The 21,591-nt window shown below is 38.4% G+C and overlaps 4 protein-coding genes across 4 annotated transcripts; 1 reads left to right on the top strand and 3 right to left on the bottom strand.

Annotated features, from left to right (window-relative positions):
• Positions 1-309: 309 nt before the first annotated feature.
• tmem170a (transmembrane protein 170A) lies at positions 310-2,263 on the bottom strand. The gene is made up of 3 exons (XM_058075604.1): positions 1,822-2,263; positions 1,393-1,563; positions 310-1,064 (listed from the first exon to the last, which is right to left on the bottom strand). Exons 1-3 carry the CDS (start codon positions 1,931-1,933, stop codon positions 934-936), a joined length of 414 nt encoding a protein of 137 aa, XP_057931587.1. The 5' UTR covers positions 1,934-2,263; the 3' UTR covers positions 310-933.
• Positions 2,264-3,026: 763 nt separating this feature from the next.
• Positions 3,027-4,027, bottom strand: chtf8 (CTF8, chromosome transmission fidelity factor 8 homolog (S. cerevisiae)). The gene is made up of 3 exons (XM_058075605.1): positions 3,925-4,027; positions 3,589-3,712; positions 3,027-3,426 (listed from the first exon to the last, which is right to left on the bottom strand). Exons 1-3 carry the CDS (start codon positions 3,942-3,944, stop codon positions 3,184-3,186), a joined length of 387 nt encoding a protein of 128 aa, XP_057931588.1. The 5' UTR covers positions 3,945-4,027; the 3' UTR covers positions 3,027-3,183.
• A 544-nt stretch (positions 4,028-4,571) lies between these two features.
• Positions 4,572-13,527, top strand: utp4 (UTP4 small subunit processome component). Its single transcript, XM_058075394.1, has 16 exons — positions 4,572-4,996; positions 5,784-5,972; positions 6,069-6,153; positions 7,110-7,199; positions 7,293-7,507; positions 7,594-7,765; positions 8,016-8,107; positions 8,623-8,719; positions 9,624-9,688; positions 10,726-10,845; positions 10,942-11,098; positions 11,355-11,461; positions 11,549-11,644; positions 11,731-11,916; positions 12,011-12,121; positions 13,182-13,527. Exons 1-16 carry the CDS (start codon positions 4,838-4,840, stop codon positions 13,296-13,298), a joined length of 2,058 nt encoding a protein of 685 aa, XP_057931377.1. The 5' UTR covers positions 4,572-4,837; the 3' UTR covers positions 13,299-13,527.
• Positions 13,528-14,076: 549 nt separating this feature from the next.
• Positions 14,077-21,591, bottom strand: il17c (interleukin 17c). The gene is made up of 3 exons (XM_058075395.1): positions 21,431-21,591; positions 21,092-21,348; positions 14,077-14,732 (listed from the first exon to the last, which is right to left on the bottom strand). The coding sequence occupies exons 1-3, from the start codon at positions 21,512-21,514 to the stop codon at positions 14,486-14,488; spliced, it is 588 nt and encodes a 195-aa protein (XP_057931378.1). The 5' UTR covers positions 21,515-21,591; the 3' UTR covers positions 14,077-14,485.

The following is a 21,591-nucleotide window of genomic DNA, read 5'->3' as shown; positions in this document are numbered from 1 at the left end:
TAAGCAACGGAACTGCAGAGCAGACGGGTGAAAAACAAATTACTTAAAGGTTCTAACTCAAAACTACTGATAAAAAAAATGGAGTATTTCACACAGGTTCGGATCAGAGGCGACTGTCACGGACCCCCCCCCCCCTCCCCCAATAGTTCATGTTTGTGGGGAAACTGGCCCTAAATTAATCCACCACATAGTATATACAGCCTTCTAATAGGGTAAACAACTGATTTTGTGCCATTATTAGCGATAACACAATTACATTAAACAACTGTTGTTTATAAAAAACAACATGGAACATGTTCAAGATCCCCAATCATTTTTTTTATTTTCATGAAGACAATAAATACATTTTTGAATATTAAATCCTTAAAGCAGATTTTAATGATAAGTGGTAGCTATGAACCAGCATAATTAGAAATATTAAGAAATTCTGCTCCAGATGAAACAGAGACATATGTATTTTTAAGCTAAAATAATTACAAATAACAAAAGTAACACTTTTAGAATTGTCCTGCTTCATGTATAACAGCTGGCATACACCCATTTTTGTCCATCAAGAGGCTCTAAAAATCGTTAGATTATGAGTCCAGTCTGTATAAATGTGGGCCGTGAATAAACGAAGCAACAGCAACTAAACGGACAAACTGATATGAAAAATGACACCGGGTTTTCTCTTGGGTCTGGGGGTTTCACTCAGTGCCGCCATTTTCCAGTCTCTTCTATTGTTTTTTTTGTGCTGCTTCAACCGGCACCCAACCAGGACTGGTGCCTCCATTTTGTTTCTACAGTGATGTCCTATCAGGAGAAACTCCACATTCGGACTGCTCCATCAGCAGGAAATGACACATAAAAGGTCCGATTGGTCTCAAATTGTCCGACCAGCAGAAAAGTGTCACTTAAAATCACAAAAAAAAACAAAAAACGGCTTCAGCGCTGCTAAAGGGTGGCAAGCACTCGAAGAAAGGAAATAACAACAATACAGAAGGACTGTCCCACACCAAAAACCAGAGCCTCCAGAGAAATCATCCTTTTCCCTGCTGCCTTGTAAACTCCTGCGATAGCTGCACCTTCACAGAAATGGGATAAAACACATATTAGTGCTTTAGTTCATCAAAAACAAGTGTTTTATAGGTTAATACTTCTGTTGAGTGTAAGTGGCCTTAAGTCACTGACCATATGTCCAATTATTATGAAATTGTTGAAGATATTTGTATTATTGTAATCCCTCATTTATCGACTACCAGGGTAAAACTATGACTGTTAAACTACAGTACCTTACAAATGCTCCTATATACACAATTTTTATGGTGAGTTGGGCCATATAACAGGACATGACAGTATGGCTAACAATCGAATTATGATTTTATAAGGTTTATCAAAAGGTTGATAACCCACTGGTGAGGACTCCTCCACCCACTGGTCCAATGATTCCCATTAAGAGGATGGCAATGGGCATCAATCGGGCCATTTTGTGCTGCCGAAGGGCAATGAATGACAGGAGAGATGCAGGAAGGTGGAAGATCATCGAGGAGACTGCTGCCCACAGGAAAACCCCATACCACATCTCTGCAAACACCATCACATCAGTTCACAAAAGAATACAGTGAGTAAAATAGGACAGGAAGTAACTGACAGCCACTTTGTTGCGAGTTTGCTGTCGGCCACCATATTGTAAACAGAGCCACTTACTATTACAGAACGAAGCATTAATTTGTAGTTTAATCGAAAGACTACGAAACAACATTCAGTCAAATATGCTAACGAAGCGTATACGCAGTGACGACAGCTACAAAACTGTATAATAATCAACAAATATTAACCTACCTGAGAAATCGCCGAGTGATGTGTCGTTGTATCGTTGAGTGCCATTTTTTCTTGGCACTAAATTCATACCCAATAATTGTTGGAAAATGTCTGTTTCGCTATATTCGTCCATTTCTTGTTAGTAAACGATAGGAAGACCGAAATAACTCGAAGAAAACAGCGGACTTGTACTTGAAATACTTCCTGTTGTTGTTGTCGTCTTCTTCGTTGGCGGGTAGAAAATGACATGCAGGTGCAATACCGCCATCTTCTGATATGTAACGTAAAAGCACACCTTCTTTGCCACATTAACATAAAGAAACTTACAAAAAAGATTAAACGGAAATGAATTATTTTTTCTTTTCTGAAGAGGTAACATCAAACTCGTTCATAAATCATGTTGTTCATTGTATTGTAATGACCCTTAGGGGTATTATATGTTATGTGTTGTGTTTGCGCATGTGTTGCAGTGGAGATATATGTTCCGGGGTTGGGAAGGAAAAAGGGTGACGGACAGGAAGTGAGGTAGAAACCGCATTTTAGGTAGTTGTAGGCGTGGGTTACGGCCGCGACAGTAGCCCTTGTTTTTTTATTCAGGATTCAGAGGTCTTTATTTTTTATTTTTATTTTATTCAGAGGTCTTTAATTTTTTTCTTTATTTATTTTCTTTCTTTCTTTTTTATTTATTTATCATTTTAACATTTGATTACAAACTTCAATTGTACAAAACAATATAAGCAGAATTACAGGAACATAAAAGTGCAATCCTACAGAACAATATCAACATAAATAAGAAAAAGTAAATAAAGAAAGGAATGTGCGAGGGATATTGCTTGAAAATAAGAACAAAATAAAAATAGAAAACATGTCACTTAAGCTTGTTTTTCATATGAATTGTTTCTAGAACATTCTAGAATTGTTTCTAGAATGGTTTTATTTCTACATTGTAGAAATAAAACCATTTCCATTTTGATGTCAATAAGTGTATTGAAAGACATAAAAAGTAAAATAGAAACATTGACAGTAGCCCTTGTTAGGAATCTTGATTCTTTTGACCTTAATAAAAAATCGGCTGTTGTTCCGCCCGTCTGGTCTGGTGTTTGACTGAATGTAGAGTGCTACAGCATATTTACAATTATTATCATAAAATTATGCTATGCTAGTCTGAGCCACTACAAAGCACAACATATTAGTCTCTAGTAAACAAAAAAAATTCTATTAAGTCAGAAGAAAAATATAATTGCACTTTTATTTTTTTCTCTTATACGTTAATATAAACAATTACAATTAAGTATTGTACACAAACAGTCTCCTACATAGTAAACCATAAACAAATTATATGAGTTTGTTTACATCCTGCATAGCCTTTTATCCATTAACCATTTATACTTTCTTGGGTACATTAGTGATGATGGGTTTGGGCCGTGTCTTGAAAATAATCTTTCTCTTGATGAGTGCAGACACAGAGTAGGAGGTGGAGGCAACATGGGAGGCATCATGGTTGTCAGTGCTATCCACAGTGTCCTGTGATTGGGCGGAATGCTTCGTGAGGACAGCAAAGGGTTTCTCCAGTTTGACCTGCTTCCCATACAATATGTGATGTCCTACGATTAACACTGGCACCCCCTGGTGGATGGAGAATGAATCAATAATGAATAAATTTAAAAAAAAAGTGAGGTTATGCATTATTTTGATTCCATTGAAGTACTAACTGTACTGTAACAGAATTATACACGTAGATGGACTTTAATAAACGGGTTTATTAAATACTATAGGTTTGTTATTTACCTCTTTGGTATAAAGCAGGTCTCCCATCACACTTCCCGCCAGGCCAGAGTTCTGTCTGGACACCATCTCTCCTTGCAGCTCGATCAGCAGCCATTCGGGAGGACTGCTGCCATCCACACTTCCTCTACAAAAGGCATAAACAATCGTAAACTAGACATATACCTCAGTTTAAGTTGAATACCGCAATTTCCCATGTTTCTGAAGCAAATAAAAGGCTTGCTAAACAAAGTATCGCTGAGTTGAAAAGTCGAAAATTGCTTTTCTACAAACAAATACTCGACCTTAAAGCTCGCTTGTGATAGGAATATAAAGACATTATATAGTCGTTTATCTTACCGAATGACTATTTGAACCATTTGTCAAAGCAGCCAAAACGCAAACAGAACCAACAGAATCTGCCGCGGATATGCTACAGCTACGGCAAGTCCACTGAGACATTCCAAAGAGAGTAAAAGTGCCGTCACTTTCGAATTGGTGAGCATCGAGTGGGTTTGTCCACTGCTGCGATACGTCAACAACGCCGCCATATTGGATAAGTCAAGGCTGAGTTGTAAAATAAATACAAGTCCACGTACTTACTGTCATAAAACGCTTTTCTATACAAAAAATTAAGTTAATTAATCTCGTTTATACATTCACACAGGTACCAATATATTTAGGAAACAGTAATTACAGTCATACAATAATTTTCACATTGTACAAAAACAATCACACTGGTTATGGTGTATGTTTCCCAAGTATATTATTTCGTGTGTTAAAGTACAAACGAGAGGAATTAACTTAAAATATTGTATAAAAAGGCGCTTTATGACAGTTAAGTACATTGCCTTGTATTTATTTACAACGCAGCCCTGACTTAACCAATATGGCAGCCACTTTGACGTATGGCTCAGCACTCGATGCGGCATCTATCGATTTCTATGGACTCAAGCATATGGACTACAGACCCGGATGTAGACACAACCACTGTGAACTAAGATTATGTATTTCCGGGTCGTGGGTCTTCAATATGGCTGCCGGTGTTTTTCGGCGTGTGTAACGCGTGGAAATTTGTCTGCGCTAGATTTATAACACAAAGTAACGAAATTTGTGTGAATGGAGTGCGTGTGTTTCGCGTTGTTATTAAACAATTCGTCGTCCAAGATAGCGTTTGATATGTTAACTGCTTTACACACTAGCGAATATTAGCACCACGTGTTATTTGTTGGACCCTACCATTTACACATCGGCGACTCATCTGTTGAACAAAATGGGTGAGTTTAAGGTGCACCGGGTTCGATTTTTCGAATATATGCCCAGCGCTGTCAGAGCCATGGCGTTCAATAACCGAACTGAGCGGCTTGCTGTTGCCCGGGCTGACAGTACTGTGGAGATCTTCAATTTTGCTGACAACTACTACAAAGAGAAGGTAGGAAGCTCGCTCATTTCACAAATCACGTTTCATCAAACACGACATTTATTGTGTTGCATATCATCGGAAAGAAAACATTCAAATCTGATTGATTAGTGATTCTAGAAAGCTACAAGTAGACACACAGGGCAACTTATAATATTACGGGGAATGACAAATAACACAACTATTTACAGAACAGTCCTACAGCAGTGCTACAATATGTCAAGACACAATAATGTATTATCATTGTATTTTGGAACATAAGTTAAGATATTCCTTTATTCTTCCCTCAGTGGGGAAATTTGCATTGCACAGCAGCAAGAGTACAGAGTCAGTTAAGCAGTACAAAATACACAATATAAAAAAATAAACCGAAGTATTAACAAATCAACAATTTTACCCAGAGTTATATACAAATACAGTTTGCAGATAATATGAAATGAGATGAACTATATGGCCAGTCTATACACTATGAGATCTTGCTAGTGAATTAATATGAGGTATTATCGAAATACTTCACTAAGAACTTAATATATTGCACTTAGAGCCTTAATATTGCATATTGAGGTTGATCAGATATTGCACAGTGAATGGAGTCTGGAGCAACGATACTGAATATAAAAAACAAAAGTATTGCACAGATGTACATAGTGGTGTAGAAGTCTATTGGGATGTCTACGAAGTCTATGATGCTGCTTTACAATATTTGAATATTTGTACACTTAATCCTGGTATTTGTAAGCATAATATCCAAGTACTTACAAGGTGTCTAGTGATAATTTACACAATTTGGGTTGCACAGATCATCCCTGGATGTGAGGGTAAAGGCATTGCGACTCTGTGCTGGGTGGGCCAGCGCCTCTTCAGTGCTGGCTTCAGTGGCGAGATCACAGAGTATGACCTGGAGAACCTGCAGGCCAAGTATACAGTGGACGCCTACGGCGGACCGATCTGGGCTATAAGCTGCAATGGCGAGGGAACACTGTTGGCGGTCAGTCAAAAATATTGTGTATCATTTATTGTTTTTACTCTCACTTTTGCTATTTAGACTTTTTTTCTATGATTTCATGGTTGATTTTTTTATCAGGTTGCGTGTGAAGATGGGACGGTGAAGATTTTTGAAATACTGGAGGACAGGATTCAATTTCAAAGGAACTTTGACAGGCAAAAAAGTAGGACAATAAGCACACAATGTTTTGTGTTTTGTTTTGTTTTTAAACTTAAACTTTTAATCGTTTGCTGTCACATTCTTTTTAAATGTGCTGTGCTTCACCCATGTTTCATATTTAACCCAAAGAACTTAGTAATGGTAATGGTTATATTTCATTTGAACATGCATCAGATTACAATTGAATGCATCACATAATCAGTTCACAGTTCCACATGTCCAAAAGGAGTAGGAAGAAGCAAAGCTTATTAAATCCTACCCCTCCATCTGGTACTTTTACAATCAGTAACTGTTACATTTGTTCACTTCCTGCGTTCCTAATATAGTTTAATTTTTTTGTTTGTTTTTTTATTTTTGTATGTGACAAAAAAAAATAAAAAACAAACAAAAAACCTTTAAGTTTTTTTGGTTTGTTTGTTTTTATTTTATTTTTGTCACGTTATTTTATTTTTTTACAAAAATAAAATAAAAAACAAAGTTTTTTAAGTTTATTTTATTTTATTTTTATTTTTATTGTTATTTTTACAAAAATAAAATGAAAAAACAAACTTAAAAAACTTAAACTAAGTAAGTTTTTTTGTTTGTTTTTTTACAAAAATAAAATAAAAAACAAACACAAAAAACCTTAAACTTAGTTTAAGTTTTTATTTTTTTTTACAAAAAACCCCAAAAAATAACCTTTAAGTTTTAGTTTAAGTTATTTTTAAGTTGTTTTTTTTTTACAAAAAAAAAAACTTTAACTATATTAGGAAAGCAGGAAGTGAACAAATGTAACAGTTACTGATTGTAAAAGTACCAGATGGAGGGGTAGGATTTAATAAGCTTTGCTTCTTCCTACTCCTTTTGGACATGTGGAACTGTGAACTGATTATGTGATGCACTTTTAATGAGAGAACAGAAAAAGATGACCCCATGGCCATTATTGCATCTGTGTTACTTATACCTGTTCATATCTTCTAGGTCGTATCGTAAGTATTTCTTGGCACCCCTCCGGCACATGTTTGGCTGCTGGTATGATGGACATGATCAGAATATTTGATGCAGAAACGGGTAAAGTGATACAAAATCATCACTTCCTGCTCTGCTCTTTGCTTGAGTTAATTAACATCTTTGTGTGTGTGTGTGTGGTTATGCTCATATCAGGGCACAGTGCACACAGAATGCTGGTAGAAAGAGGCATTGGACCAAAAAAGGTCAGCAGCGGGGTGGTGGTTTGGGCTGTTGCCTTCTTATCAGACAACACCATCGTCAGTGGTGATTCCGAAGGAAAAGTTCAAATATGGGATGGAGTCACAGCAACGCTTGTTCAAACTCATCGAGTCACAGCGTGGGATGTTCTTGCACTCTCTGTAACCCAGGTGAGAGTCATTACGTGAAGCAACACATAAGAGGCCAGTTTCAGATGCATGAGTGGTGTTGAATATACTAATTGATTGACCAACAGGATGAAAGCAGCTTTATTGCCGGGACAACAGAGGGCACCGTGATCCAGTTCCAGTTTCTCTCCTGCAACACAGACCATCAGAGCAAGCGCTGGGTCCGAACCAGAACCTTTAAAAACAGTTCCCATGACGTGAAGGCATTGGTTCACACTGAGACAGCTGTTGTTTCTGGAGGTCGGTGTTAACTTCTAAAGTTCTGTGGTTGGTCTGATGGTTGTGATTTAATAGTACATTCACTTTTGACCATTACCATTGTATCTTAAAACTTTGTGAATTAGTTATGCCCCAAAATTATCTTTAAGTGTTCAGAGTCATGTACGTAGATGACCTTAAATGTGTTGTAGCTCTGGTCTTATTATGAAATCTAATTGTAACTTTGCTTTTGGAGAGGGTGCCATGTTTTTATTGTTGGATTCCCCCTTAGGTATGGATACTCAGGTGGTAGTACAACCGCTGCTGGACAAGGTGGAGAAGCTGAGCCAAGAAGCATCCCTTCGGAAGATTATGTTCCCACATGTGAGTACCGCATGAAAACCCGATTCTTCCGACGAGCCACTCAATCACATTTAGACAGTCAGCAATCTGCTATACTGTCAACACTTGTTTAGCGCGGTTAATTGGTTCTAGACCCAACTGCGATAAGTGAACGTCTGCAAAGTAGGATTCTGTATTAATACATGGAATAGCTTTGTAGTTGGAGCACAGAAAAACTTTTTTTTTTTTGCAATTATTTGAGCCCTGTAAACATAAAATAGCACCCCTATAGTCACTTTTCCACTTCTGTTATGCTTTATTTACACCACATTGTAAGAAACCATAAACTTGACACTTCCACAAGGAATGGGGAGAAGTTTTTTTTCACTATATCATGTCGGAAGGTTGACTTTAAAAGAGACAGCCTCAAAACAGCGATCATAAATTAATTTTTGAAAAACCACAACAGAGAGAGGGAGCAATGTTTGAACCGTGATGTAGCGAGGGACGACTGGAGTTGGATTGTTGCACACTAACACACGTTTTCTTCTGCGCAGAGGAGTCTGGTGTCTTGTGCCAAGAAGTTGGGGCTGCTGCTCTTCCAGTTCCCCGATCATCTGGAGCTGTGGAGACTAGGGGAGAGCGATGGGCACGGTGAGAAGACAACACGCACCAACATTGACACAGCATACAATTCACCACAAAGAACGTCCTGGCCACCACAATCCCTACATTTGTCTATTTGTATACTTTTTTTTAAATATACTTTATTTTTTAATTTTAATTTTTTAAACAAAACGTCAACATTAATAAGCGGGCGCTTAATAGTGTTAATAGTTCCATATTGTGTATTGTGTTCATCACACAAAGCCAGTCCTCCAGTACCGGGGGTCTTGGATTAAGCCATTTTTTGGTAATGGCTTTTTAGTAATGCTACCAACATGATTTTATATAAATACCTAGCATCCCTTAACACAAGGTCTCCCACCAGGTGGCCCACATACAATGTCTCGCATGAAAAAGTCACATTGTTAACCCAAAATCCTCTCCATGCCCTCTTCCAAAAAATGGTGATATTTGGGCAGAACCAAAACACAGGTGAATGGTTGACATTGACTATACCACACTGACTTTAAGTACATTTGTCTATTTTTAGCGGCACGGTGGTTGAGTGGTTAGCGTGCAGACCTCACAGCTAGGAGACCAGGGTTCAAATCCACCCTTGGCCATCTCTGTGTGGAGTTTGCATGTTCTCCCGGTACTTTTTCTCCGGGTACTCCGGTTTCCTCCCACATTCCAAAAACATGCTAGGTTAATTGGCGACTGTGAGTGTGAATGGTTGTTGGTCTATATGTGCCCTGTGATTGGCTGGCGACCAGTCCAGGGTGTACCCCGCCTCTCGCCCGAAGACAGCTGGGATAGGCTCCAGCACCCCCCGCGACCCTCGTGAGGAAAGCGAAAAAGCGGTAGAAAATGAATGAATGAATGTCTATTTTTATACTTTTGTTTTTATATTACCATGATGCAATTACAGTTTTCCTTGCTTTTTTTTTATCAGGGAAGCCAGGTGACCGTCTTCCTGTGAAAAAGAACCCAGAGAAATTGATTCACCTGAAAAAAAAGGTATGTACCGTAAAGTATTTGACTTGCACTGACCAATGTACAATGGTGCCAAAATCCCTATTTGACTTTATGTATCTTTAACTAAAATTTGGGCTGTCGTAAGGGGGTGGGGTCACCAACCTGTCAATCGCAAGCCACTAGTCAATCTTGGCGACTTTGCTGGTCGATTGTGAGAATATTGGGAAAAAATTGTATTATTACATTAGTAATCCCTCCTGGAGATTAACCCAACACGCCCGCACAACTCGTTCTCCAAGCCGCAACACGCAAGCTCCAGCCGGGAGTGACAGCAGTAGTTATTGCATTTTAATACGACTCAAAATTTGCATTGGCTTGCAAGGTTAGCACCCATCTCTAAACCCATGAAACCTTCCCATCTCCCACATACAGTGCTATCCTATCATTCATTCATTCATTCATTTTCTACCGCTTATCCTCACAAGGGTCGCGGGGGGTGCTGGAGCCTATCCCAGCTGTCTTAGGGCGAGAGGCGGGGTACACCCTGGACTGGTCGCCAGCCAATCACAGGGCACTTATAGACAAACAACCATTCACACTCACATTCATACCTATGGACAATTTGGAGTCGCCAATTAACCTAGCATGTTTTTGGAATGTGGGAGGAAACCGGAGTACCCGGAGAAAACCCACACATGCACGGGGAGAACATGCAAACTCCACACAGAAGATGGCCGAGGGTGGAATTGAACCCTGGTCTCCTAGCTGTGAGGTCTGCGCGCTAACCACTAGACCGCCCTCTATCCTATCGTTTCTTCCTAAAATATTCAATAATTAAACCTCTCAGGAAATAACATACACAACACAACCACTTTTCCTTTTGGTTTACCTTCGTCCTCCACACTACAAAATAAATCCTGCACCATGCTGTCCTGTCTAACCTTTGAGGATCAACTGAAGCCTGCTCAGATGAGAGGCAGAACATAAAGACAGCCGGAAGCAAAATAACTGATCTGTACAGAAACACTTGTTGACACTATCAGGGTACCAGTTGTTCTGATTGGCTGGCGTATTTGCAGGGAGAAGATAACATCTGGTTCAGTGCTCTCTCTCCAAGCGGAGAATGGCTGGCATTCTCCACCTTCTCCAGCATTCGTCTCTATAAGATCCAGATCCAAAACAGCATCATCGTCACAAAGGTGTGTACTTCATGTTTGGTCATGTGACATTTTGCCATTGAAGTGAAATGTACAATGTTGTTGACGCTTTATGCCGTCCTTTGGGGGTCACCATAGGTGTCGAAACTGCCCAAGATCCTTCACACTGCCCAGCAGCTCTGCTTTTCCTCCGACTCCTCCAAACTCTTTGCATCCTGCGGCCGCTCGTCAGTCATCGTGGTTTCTCTCAGCCAGTCGGAGTGCAAATATGTTCACACCTTTAAACCTAAATCAGGTGAGAGCGTGGATTTTTTTTTTTCTATAAATGAATCATAGAAACGTGACCAGATTCGGGTACAGACCTACAAAACCGGTCTGGAATTTTTTTTTTTTTTTTCGGAATTCAGCGTCAGCGCCCTGGAGGCTTTAACGGCACACTGTTTATGTTGAACGGGTTTTTTTTTTTTTTTTTACACGCTCCGTTTCATTGACATGTGGCGTAACAATAGCATCATTAGCTTTGTTTTCCAATATCCTTCACGTGTGGCCAGGCTCCAGAAACCCCGTCCATCTGTTGCACGCCAGTGATGATGGCAAGTGGCTCGCAACCGCCAACACGGGTTGTGAAGTGCACGTCTACGACCTTCAAAAGATGAAGGTGAATTGAGTTGTGTTTATTTTTGTGTTGATTCACACAATTTCCCCCCACTTTTATGCCACTTCCTGTCTGTGTGTGCAAATATAGCTTCACTGCACGGTGCCGGTATACAGCTCTTGTCCCACTGCCTTGGCCATCCACCCCACCACCCAGAACCTCATCACGGTACACGCTGATCAGCAGGTGAACACTTGAGTCACATCCTTCCATCCTTTTTTCTTCCGGACTTTGGTCTTTGGAATTTAACATCACCTTTCTTCCATTATTAGATATTTGAGTTCTCTCTCAAGCAAAAAGAGTACAGTGAGTGGAGCCGCAAGCTGCAGAAACAAGGGCTCCACCCTCGGTGGCTGAAGAGGGACACGCCAATCACCCACGTCACCTTCAACCCCAAGAACACCGCTCACATTTTTCTGCATGACACTTTCATGTTCTGCATCCTGGATAAGAGTCTGGTACGTGAAGCAGACCACATATATTGCTTTATTATTATTATTATTATTTTGTTGTGTGATAAATCAATGAGGCCTTTGTTGTTTTTCCACGCAGCCACTTCCTGACGCAAAATCTCAGCTATCCAATCAGACAACACTTCAAAGTCTTCCAGAGCGTGAGAGGATAAAACACAGACACTCGTTCAAGATAAGCAGGACCTTTCAGGTACCCCCCCTCCCTCCCATACAAGTCCTAAACTCATGTTTAGCATTATTTGCTGAGGGGGTTGCCATCCTTGGGTCCCTTCGACCCGGCCAGCTGGGGGTTACTCCCTTTTGATGTGGGGGTCCGCCCATCTGTCGGGGGGGGGGGGGGGGGGGGGGGGCGGGTGCTGGTGCCCCGATGGCACGACCTGCGGCTCCTCCCAGTGTGGACGGCCCCAAAGGTGGCGTTTCCTTGATCCCTCAGTGCCATGGCATGTCTCCCTACTGTGTGTGTGTGTGTGTGTGTGTGTGTGTAGTATGGAGGGTGGGAGCGAGGGGCTTTCTTAGTATTTGTTTTCCTTTTAATTGTGGTAATTGTTTTTAATTCTGTAAAGCACTTTGTGGGGCGGCACGGTGATCTAGTGGTTAGCGCGCAGACCTCACAACTAGGAGACCAGGGTTCAATTCCCAAAACCCCAACCAGGAATCAAACCTGGTGTAAACCCCTAAGTGTATACTATTCCCAAGTGGCCAATAATCTTTACATATTTTCCTCATCTTTATTTGAAATGGACAGTGCATATTAATTGAGAAAAGTACATAGATAATATTCATTTTTACTATAAAACATAGACCAGGGTTCAATTCCACCCTCGGGCATCTCTGTGTGGAGTTTGCATGTTCTCCCCGTGCATGCGTGGGGTTTCTCCGGGTACTCCGGTTTCCTCCCACATTCCAAAAACATGCTAGGTTAATTGGCGACTCCAAATTGTCCATAGGTATGAATGTGAGTGTGAATGGTTGTTTGTCTACATGTGCCCTGTGATTGGCTGGCGACCAGTCCAGGGTGTACCCCGCCTCTCGCCCAAAGACAGCTGGGATAGGCTCCAGCACCCCCGCGACCCTCGTGAGGAAAAAGCGGTAGAAAATGAATGAATGAATAAAGCACTTTGTGTTACATGTATTTGCAGGAAAAGTGTGATACAAATAAAGTTGATTTGATTTATTATTGCATTGCAATGATATTGAAATGTTTTAATAAGTGAGCGAAATAACAATATTGCAACTTCTTCTTCCCACAGCACCTCTTGTTTGCCACTCTCCTGGATGACCAGTCCCTAGTGGTAGTGGAGCGCCCCCTCCAGGACATCCAGTGTCAACTACCTCCACCTGTACAACAGAAGAAGTTTGCCACATAAAACAAACATTCTGTGTGTCATCCAAGATGGCCGATTCCAACAAAGGAATCAATTGGGCAAGAGCTGAACCTGGGACGTTGCCGCTTTGTAAAGATCGTTTTGATAAATAAAACAAATATTTACCGTAGAGTACTATTGTTTTTGTTTCATCAAGCTCATTATTATATCAGTGTTTTCTGTGCTAACACATTAGCTCTGTATTGAGGATGGAGCCTATAAATGTTTTGGTTTTTCCATGTGCATCAAGTAATGCATTATGTCACACCTAGTTATGATGATGATGATGGGACAATGGTGGATTTACAGGAAGTCGGATGTGGGCGGTTACCATTCCGAATGGATTCATCAAACTTTTAATAATTATATGAATTCTGCCATGTGATCAACAACAATACAACCACTACGCATGAACCTGAATATGGGTTAACGCATTTCTCCATTGGGGGTTGCTTTTAAGTTTGAGTAGCACAGAGCTAATGGTCTTGAACCCAACATCTGATGCTCTAATCTAAATATACAGTAGGTGCTTATTGATAAATTAGAATATGGTACAAAAGAGGCTTGATTTCATACAAAGATGACAATTTAAAGCTCAGTTTATTTGCTTACAATGGAAATGTGTTTACAATATGGACTTTTTTTCCAAAGTTAACAGATACTGTATTTGGAGCTTATATTATAAAAATTCATTCTTGAAATGTTTCACTCTGTGTAGTGAATCTATACAAAAGTTTCATTTTTTTTTTCATACTGAGATACTAAAACGGTGACGTGCATTTGGAAATAAACATAAAGCATCACAATGTTTATTTTGCTTCAAAGAAGCTAACCTTACAAGTCCTGTTTGACAGGAACGATTCAATGTCAGATCTTCTTCATTCACTCGAGAATCAGCTAAACCTTGCCGAATAGAATAAATGAAAATATATATCATTGCAATTTCAACATGAAAAATTGCTCAAATTGAAACACACACTGCATTCCATACAATGCAGCATTGTAAACATAACATAAATAAATAAATAAGCCAATAAATAAAGGATGATGCAACTTTTGAGCTTCGGAAGTCTGACTAATGTTTGCAAAAAAAAAAAAAAGGGCGATGCCTACAAGACAACACAGTTCTGGAAGCCTATCCGGTCATACTGTGATTGTAGGGTGGTCCCATACACGGGGGGGGGGGTCCCCTAGAAAGAGATGCGGGGTCTGGCACATGTGCAGCCCACTACTACATCCACAGAGACAGGCTTCAGATAGTACCCGTGGCCTTCACTGCACAGCTCCCTCTTCAGGAACACTCGACTCTGTGAAATGGGGATGGAGTTGTAGTCGTGGCTCAATCTGGGGGCCCCGTTTTTCATCATGATGCAGCCTGAGCACAGACACTGAGCTTCGACGTAGCTGGAGGGGTAGTGATCCTCCATGTTTTTCCGCCTGGACACAAACGACATGGCAGCAAAAAACAATCAGGACTAAGGACTGTATGAGTGCTGAAACTGTAGCATGGAGTGCTGTCAATGTTGCCAACATGTACACATTTATAGTACAGTGCCCAGGTGGTTAATTTTACAACTGTATATAACTTTATAACTTTTTTATAAATTTAAACAAGTTCGATTCCATGCTCTGCCATCTCTGTATGTAGTTTGCATGTTCTCCCCCGTGCATGAGTGTTTTTTTTTTCCGGGTATTCCAGTTTCATCCCACATTCCAAAAACATGCTAGGTTAATTGGCGACTCCAAATTGTCCATAGGTATGAATGTGAGTGTGAATGGTTGTTTGTCTATATGTGCCCTGTGATTGGCTGGCGACCAGTCCAGGGTGTACCCCGCCTCTCACCCGAAGACAGCTGGGATAGGCTCCAGCACCCTCCGCGACCCTTGTGAGGATAAGCGGTAGAAAATGAATGAATGAATTCAGCTGTTAACCCTGGTGGTGTAATGGTACAGCTGCTACATACATAGATGGTATAATGGTACAGCTGCTACAGCGGTCAAACAAGGATGGTTGTTTGTCTATATGTGCCCTGTGATTGGCTGGCGACCAGTCCAGGATGTACCCCGCTTCTCACCCGAAGACAGCTGGGATAAGCTCCAGCATACCCCACGACCCTTGTGAGGATAAGCAATAGAAAATGAATGAATGAATTCAGCTGTTGACCCTGGTGGTGTAATGGTACAGCTGCTACAGCAGTCAAAAATGGATGGTTGTTTGTCTATATGTGCCTGTGTTTGGCTGGCAACCAGTCCAGGGTGTACCCCGCCTCTTGCCCGAAGACAGCTGGGATAGGCTCGAGCATACCCCGTGACCCTTGTGAGGATAAGCAATAGAAAATGAATGAATGAATTCAGCTGTTAACCCTGGTGGTGTTATGGTACAGCTGCTACAGCAGTCATGCATGGATGGCTGTTTGTCTATATGTGACCTTTGATTGGCTGGCGACTAGTCCAGGGTGTACCCCGCCTTTCGCCCGAAGACAGCTGGGATAGGCTCCAGCATACTCCGCAACCCTTGTGAGGATAAGCAATAGAAAATGAATGAATGAATTCAGCTGTTAACCCTGGTGGTGTAATAGTACAGCTGCTAGAGTAGTCAAACATGGATGGTTGATTGGGAAGTTTTACTCATACTTTTGCTTGCTATACAAAATACATATATCATCACTTTTATTACTAAAGTCAAGTCATTTTTTAATAGCCCCACATTTACATACGTATTTCCTCGGAAATGGTTGACTTTATTTTTTAAGTCTACGATTTTTTTTATGTGCCTAAATACTCTACTAAATACTCATTGTAATGTGTAATCCATGCAGTAATTCATGCTGTAAGTCATAATCATAACTGCTTCATAAGCAGTCACGCCTACTTGCAATGAGTCCCAAAATAGCACAGCGGTTCTATTTATGTACATGACAGAATTTGGCAGCCATTGGTGTGCATTTCAAAGTCCTAACAGAGGAGTGTTGATAACAATAAATCGAGTATTCCCAAGTATTTTGCTAGTATCCATGATCACATTTCATTTTGGTGTGAGTGAAAGTAGTCTGGAGATGATGAAAGCCTGGGAACGCCGTGACTAATTAAAAAAAGCTCTCCGAGAGTTGACATGACACAATATGGTGATGCAACTGAAAGATTGCGCAAGAGCCTGCGGGACTTTCCCTGTGGCGTGCGCTCGCCCATCACCTGACTGTCTCGACAGATCCTTCCCAGCAAATTTAGATGGCGAACGCTTCACGTCGAGCGTGTGTTTTGTCACGACCTGATGATGCCCCAAGCGATGAAGTGTCAAAGTTCAATGCTTTGTAAGAAGGTGTGGAAGTGAAGCTTATAATAACACAACGTGTCATAAGATGCTAGCGGTTATCAGATCACGTTTAAACGTGTCAAGTGGGATTTTCCTGCAAGTGTTAGTTTGTAATCCAGATCCTCACCAAAATGTTGTCTCAAAGCATCACTGGAAAAGTACTAGCAATTTTTTTTTAAAGTCAACGTTGACAAAACTTAGTTTGACGTTTGTAGAGAATCTTAGCCAACCAGTCCAGGGTGTAGACAGCTGGGATAGGCTCCAGCATGCCTGCAACCTAAGCGGTATGGATGGATAGAATGTTAGCTTTAACCCTTAGATGCATCAGTGGGTCAAAAACGACCCGGTCAGGTTGTTTTCTTGAAATATCTTCGGAATGAATTTTTTTATCATTTCATATTCCAAGTATTCCTCAAAAAACATGTTTTTGATATCATGCCATTCACATTTTTAACTTAACTTTTATACATTTTAAGAAATTTTAGTTTTTGTGTTACTACCCCAACCTTACATAAGTGGGGCAAAAATGACCCGGTCAGGTTGTTTTCTTGAAATATCTTTGTGGTGAAACTTTTTTTTATCATTTCATACTCCAGGTATTCCTAAAAAAAACATGTTTTTGATATCATGCCATTCACATTTTTAACTTACCTTTTATACATTTTAAGAAGTTTTAGTTTTTGTGTTACTACCCCAACCTTCCATAAGTGGGGCAAAAATGACCCGGTCAGGTTGTTTTCTTGAAATATATTTGTAATAAAAAATTTTTATCATTTCATATTCCAGGTATTCCTCAAAAAACATGTTTCTGATATCATGCCATTCACGTTTTAAACTTACATTTTATACATTTTAAGAATTTTTGGTTTTTGTGTTACTACCCCAACCTTCGTAAATATCTTCGTAATGAAAATTTTTATCATGTCATATTCCAGGTATTCATCAAAAAACATGTTTTTGATATCATGCCATTCACATTTTTAACTCATATTTTATATATTTTAAGAAATTTTAGTTTTTGTGTTACTACCCCAACCTTCCATAAGTGGGGCAAAAATGACCCGGTCAGGTTGTTTTCTTGAAATATCTTTGTGGTGAAACTTTTTTTTTATCATTTCATATTCCAGGTATTCCTAAAAAAAAACATGTTTTTGATATCATGCCATTCACATTTTTAACTTACCTTTTATACATTTTAAGAAATTTTAGTTTTTGTGTTACTACCCCAACCTTCCATAAGTGGGGCAAAAATGACCCGGTTAGGTTGTTTTCTTGAAATATATTTGTAATGAAATTTTTTCATCATTTCATATTTCAGGTATTCCTCAAAAAACATGTTTTTGATATCATGCCATTCACATTTTTAACTTACCTTTTATACATTTTAAGAATGTTTAGTTTTTGTGTTACTACCCCAACCTTCCATAAGTGGATCAAAAAATGAAATATCTTTGTAATTAAATTTTTTTTATCATTTCATATTCCAGGTATTCCTCAAAAAACATGTTTTTGATATCATGCCATTCACATTTTTAACTCACATTTTATATATTTTAAGAAATTTTAGTTTTTGTGTTACGACCCCAACCTTCCATAAGTGGGTAAAAAAATGAAATATCTTTGTAATGACATTTTTTTATCATTTCATATTCCAGGTATTCCTCAAAAAACATGTTTTTGATATCATGCCATTCACATTTTTAACTCATATTTTATACATTTTAAGATTTTTTTGTTTTTGTGTTACGACCCCAACCTTCCATAAGTGGGTAAAAAAATTAAATATCTTTGTAATGAAAATTTTGTATCATTTCATATTCCAGGTATTCCTCAAAAAACATGTTTTGATATCATGCCATTCACATTTTTAACTTATATTTGATACATTTTAAGAAATTTTAGTTTTTGTGTTACTACCCCAACCTTCCATAAGTGGGTCAAAAAATGAAATATTTTTGTAATGAATTTATTTTTATCATTTCATATTCCAGGTATTCCTCAAAAAACATGTTTTTGATATCATGCCATTCACATTTTTAACTCACATTTTATATATTTTAAGAAATTTTAGTTTTTGTGTTACTACCCCAACCTTCCATAAGTGGGTAAAAAAATGAAATATCTTTGTAATGAATTTTTTTTATCATTTCATATTCCAGATATTCCTCAAAAAACATGTTTTTGATATCATGCCATTCACATTTTTAACTCATATTTTATACATTTTAAGAAATTTTAGTTTTTGTGTTACGACCCCAACCTTCCATAAGTGGGTAAAAAAATTTAATATCTTTGTAATGAAAATTTTTTATCATTTCATATTCCAGGTATTCCTCAAAAAACATGTTTTTGATATCATGCCATTCACATCTTTAACTTATATTTTATACATTTTAAGAAATTTTAGTTTTTGTGTTACTACCCCAACCTTCCATAAGTGGGTAAAAAAATTAAATATCTTTGTAATGAAAATTATTTATTATTTCATATTCCAGGTATTCCTCAAAAAACATGTTTTTGATATCATGCCATTCATATTTTTAACTCATATTTTATACATTTTAAGAAATTTTAGTTTTTGTGTTACTACCCCAACCTTCCATAAGTGGCTCAAAAATGACCCGGTCAGGTTGTTTTCTTGAAATATCTTCGTAATGAAAATTTTTTATCATTTCATATTCTAGGTATTCCTCAAAAACATGTTTTTGATATCATGCCATTCACATTTTTAACTCATATTTTATACATTTTAAGAAATTTTAGTTTTTGTGTTACGACCCCAACCTTCCATAAGTGGGTAAAAAAATTAAATATCTTTGTAACGAACATTTTTTTTATCATTTCATATTCCAGGTATTCCTCAAAAAACATGTTTTTGATATCATGCCATTCACATTTTAAACTCATATTTTATATATTTTAAGAAATTTTAGTTTTTGTGTTACTACCCCAACCTTCCATAAGTGGGTAAAAAATTGAAATATCTTGGTAATGAAAATTTTGTATCATTTCATATTCCAGGTATTCCTAAAAAAACATGTTTTTGATATCATGCCATTCACATTTTAACTTACCTTTTATACATTTTAAGAAATGTTTGTTTTTGTGTTACTACCCCAACCAGAGTGGGTAAAAAAAATTAAATATCTTTGTAATGAATTTTTTTTATCATTTCATATTCTAGGTATTCCTCAAAAAACATGTTTTTGATATCATGCCATTCACATTTTTTACTTAACTTTTATACATTTTAAGAAATTTTTGTTTTTGTGTTACTACCCCAACCTTCCATAAGTGGGTAAAAAAAATGAAATATCTTTGTAATGATTTTTTTTTATCATTTCATATTCCAGATATTCCTCAAAAAACATGTTTTTGATATCATGCCATTCACATTTTTAACTCATATTTTATACATTTTAAGAAATTTTAGTTTTTGTGTTACGACCCCAACCTTCCATAAGTGGGTAAAAAAATGTAATATCTTTGTAATGAAAATTTTTTATCATTTCATATTCCAGGTATTCCTCAAAAAACATGTTTTTGATATCATGCCATTCACATCTTTAACTTATATTTTATACATTTTAAGAAATTTTAGTTTTTGTGTTACTACCCCAACCTTCCATAAGTGGCTCAAAAATGACCCGGTCAGGTTGTTTTCTTGAAATATCTTCGGAATGAAAATTTTTTATCATTTCATATTCTAGGTATTCCTCAAAAACATATTTTTAAGATCATGCCATTCACATTTTTAACTTATATTTTATACATTTTAAGAAATTTTAGTTTTTGTGTTACTACCCCAACCTTCCATAAGTGGGTAAAAAAATTAAATATCTTTGTAATGAAAATTATTTATTATTTCATATTCCAGGTATTCCTCAAAAAACATGTTTTTGATATCGTGCCATTCATATTTTTAACTCATATTTTATACATTTTAAGAAATTTTAGTTTTTGTGTTACTACCCCAACCTTCCATAAGTGGCTCAAAAATGACCCGGTCAGGTTGTTTTCTTGAAATATCTTCGTAATGAAAATTTTTTATCATTTCATATTCTAGGTATTCCTCAAAAACATGTTTTTGATATCATGCCATTCACATTTTTAACTTATATTTTATACATTTTAAGACATTTTTGTTTTTGTGTTACTACCCCAACCTTCCATAAGTGAGTAAAAAAAATTAAATATCTTTGTAATGAACATTTTTTATCATTTCATATTCTAGGTATTCCTCAAAAAACACATTTTTGATATCATGCCATTCACATTTTTAACTCATATTTTATACATTTTAAGAAATGGCAAAATTGGCATAAAAACACATTGATTCTAGTATGGGTCATTTTTGAGTGTAGGGTCCTGTCACTCATGCATCTAAGGGTTAAGAGCACAATGGAACCCACCAGCCCAAACATCTACATGAGTGGTTTGGAGTCTGCAAGCAAAATAGATGCTAAATATGAATGAAGCTTACACGTATCGCCATGGCGACAGGGACCTGGCGTTCGTGGGGTCGTTCGGTGCTGGTTTCCCAGCGTAGTTCATGCAAAGATCCACAGTGCTGGAGGAACCGGTGTCATGGACCACCACGTCTTGGGGCCCGGGAAACTGCGGGTAATCCGCCAGCTTCTGATTGGCTATCTCACTCAGCTCTCCCTCCTCGTAGCAGGGGATGTTGCGAGTCCACGCGGGTCCCAGCAGAAGGCCCACGATCACCACGGTGGCCACGATCTACGTGCGGACGGAGAAGCACGTGAAGGATGACTTGGCTCGAGAAGCGGAAAGGACCCACGTGCGACCCGGACCAACTCACCTGCATGATGATGATGATGATAATGATGCACGTTTCCTCTCTTGGCTCGCTTGTCTGATCTCCGGCAGGGCAGACATGCTCCATGCTTTTAACAGCCGTGGCATGAGGAAATGGGACGTGGGCCACCTTCCCACTCAAACACGGATGCAGGTGAGGTCACG

The sequence above is a fragment of the Doryrhamphus excisus genome, chromosome 6 (assembly GCF_030265055.1).
Source record: "Doryrhamphus excisus isolate RoL2022-K1 chromosome 6, RoL_Dexc_1.0, whole genome shotgun sequence".
Classification (NCBI taxonomy): Eukaryota; Metazoa; Chordata; class Actinopteri; order Syngnathiformes; family Syngnathidae; genus Doryrhamphus; species Doryrhamphus excisus.
This window is presented reverse-complemented; position numbering and strand designations above follow the sequence as displayed.